Raw genomic sequence first — 1,683 nt, forward strand, 5'->3', positions numbered from 1 at the left:
CTGCGGTTTTGGGTGTGTAGTTTGCCGCGTGCCTGGCTCTCCCTCCTCTCTGTCATGGCGGTTTTCTTTCTGTGCCCCACCTGAGGGATGTTTGCTGTCTGCTGTAGTGAAATCGCCTCCCATCTGCTGCGAAAAGGCATTTTGTGGTAGAGGGACGGAGCTCGGTGGGGTGGACTTGCTGATCTTGGGTAAGGCGGCTGCAGAGCGTGGAGGGCTGATGGGGCTGGCAGGCCATGAGTTGGGATCTCCGTCTGCCAGCAGTTGCGGTGCTGGGCCTCTTCCTTACGGTCTCATGTTGGAGCATCAACAGATGCCCCCCACATGGTCTAGGCTTGCTCCAGGTTTCTCTTTCTCTCTTGTTGCCCTGTAGCGGGGCAGGTGGGTGATGGCAAACCCACGTGTCCTTGCTCCTCACTGAGGGCTGGCAAAGCTTGATACCCTTTCCCTCTGTGTCTCGCCCTGAGAGTACTCAGACAAGTTGTTTTTTCATGAGAAGAGGGTTATGGTTGGCATACTTCTGCTAAGAAGAGTGAACGGTCAGTCTGAACTAGATTAAAGGAATGACTTATGCTGCTTTTTCATTACTAGAGGAGAGCAGTTACTGTAGCTCTGTGTTCTGACACCTTGTTTTCTTTCTCTTGCTTTACTGGGCTCTTGCAGGAGATCACATTGAAGCCAAAATCCTGGGGAATGCGCCATACGGGATTTACAAGTATAAGTTCCCCAGGGCCATCAGGACTGAGGATAATGTAGGAGCCAAAGTGTTCTTCTTCAAAGCCTTCCTCCAAAGCAGTGACTTGTCCCAGGCGGAGCTGAAGGAAGATTACCTCTGGGTCACAAAGAACGAGCTGGGGGATTACTTGAAGCCAGAATACCTGAAAAAAGTCAATCGATTCCTTCTGGACTTGTAAGCGACGGGCTGTGCTCCAGCAGATGGGGAAGACGTGGGATGCAGCTCCAGGGAGGAGCACAGCTGCTGCTTTGCATGGTCTGTGTATGAGATGTTAACTTGGGCTCTGGAGGATAATTTGCCTTTGCCTCATTTCCCAGTTCTCTTCACCGGGCCTGTACTGAATAAATATTAAATCTTACACTTGGAAGTGAAGCTCTCCGGAGGGAGTTCTCTGCTCTTGTCGAATCCTCCTCCACCTCTTCTGGAGATGCATGTTGTGATCTTTTCCTCTCCCCAGTGTGGGATTCCCTGGGGCTGTGGTACCTGGGAGGCTCGCTTTCCTCACCAGGCTCTGTTGTAATCTGGCAACGGCTAGTGCATGTCTCTGGTACCGGCTCTGTAACAGGAGTGGTGCTGGCGGGTCACCTGTGGGTCCAGGGGCCAGCAGACCCTCCTGGCTACGAGGCTGGGCAGGGCGGGTTCCTGGGGAGATGGATATTCACAGCTTGTTAGCATGGAACCTGTGTTGGAGCTGCCTCCGGCACGTGGCGGCCGGCCGTGGAGGACGTGGATGTGTGAGGAAGAGACAGCAGCTTGCTCTTCAGCGAGTGCTGTGTTCCCACCCCCACTGCCCTCCTCTTGAGCTGCAGGCTGCAGCAACAGGCTCTGGAGGCGGGTACTGGGGGAGCAGCAGCTCTCTGTCTGGGAGGGGACAGCTGCCCCAGCATTGCTGCCTCCTGGGAGCAGCCTCAGAGGCAGGTGCCGGGGGGTTCCGGCCCCCCCTTGCCGCG

At 55.2% G+C, this 1,683-nt stretch overlaps 1 protein-coding gene across 1 annotated transcript in view; it reads left to right on the top strand.

The window, feature by feature from the left end:
* Nucleotides 1-1,084, top strand: part of MRPL46 (mitochondrial ribosomal protein L46) — a gene marked incomplete at its 5' end in the record, with an annotated part of 1,930 nt that extends 846 nt beyond the window's left edge. Inside the window, 1 exon segment of the mRNA XM_010144577.1 lies at nucleotides 589-1,084. Within this exon segment, the coding sequence (XP_010142879.1) occupies nucleotides 589-911 (323 nt within the window).
* Between the last annotated feature and the right edge of the window lie 599 nt (nucleotides 1,085-1,683).

The sequence above is a fragment of the Buceros rhinoceros genome, unplaced genomic scaffold (assembly GCF_000710305.1).
Source record: "Buceros rhinoceros silvestris isolate BGI_N320 unplaced genomic scaffold, ASM71030v1 scaffold16850, whole genome shotgun sequence".
NCBI classification, from domain to species: Eukaryota; Metazoa; Chordata; class Aves; order Bucerotiformes; family Bucerotidae; genus Buceros; species Buceros rhinoceros.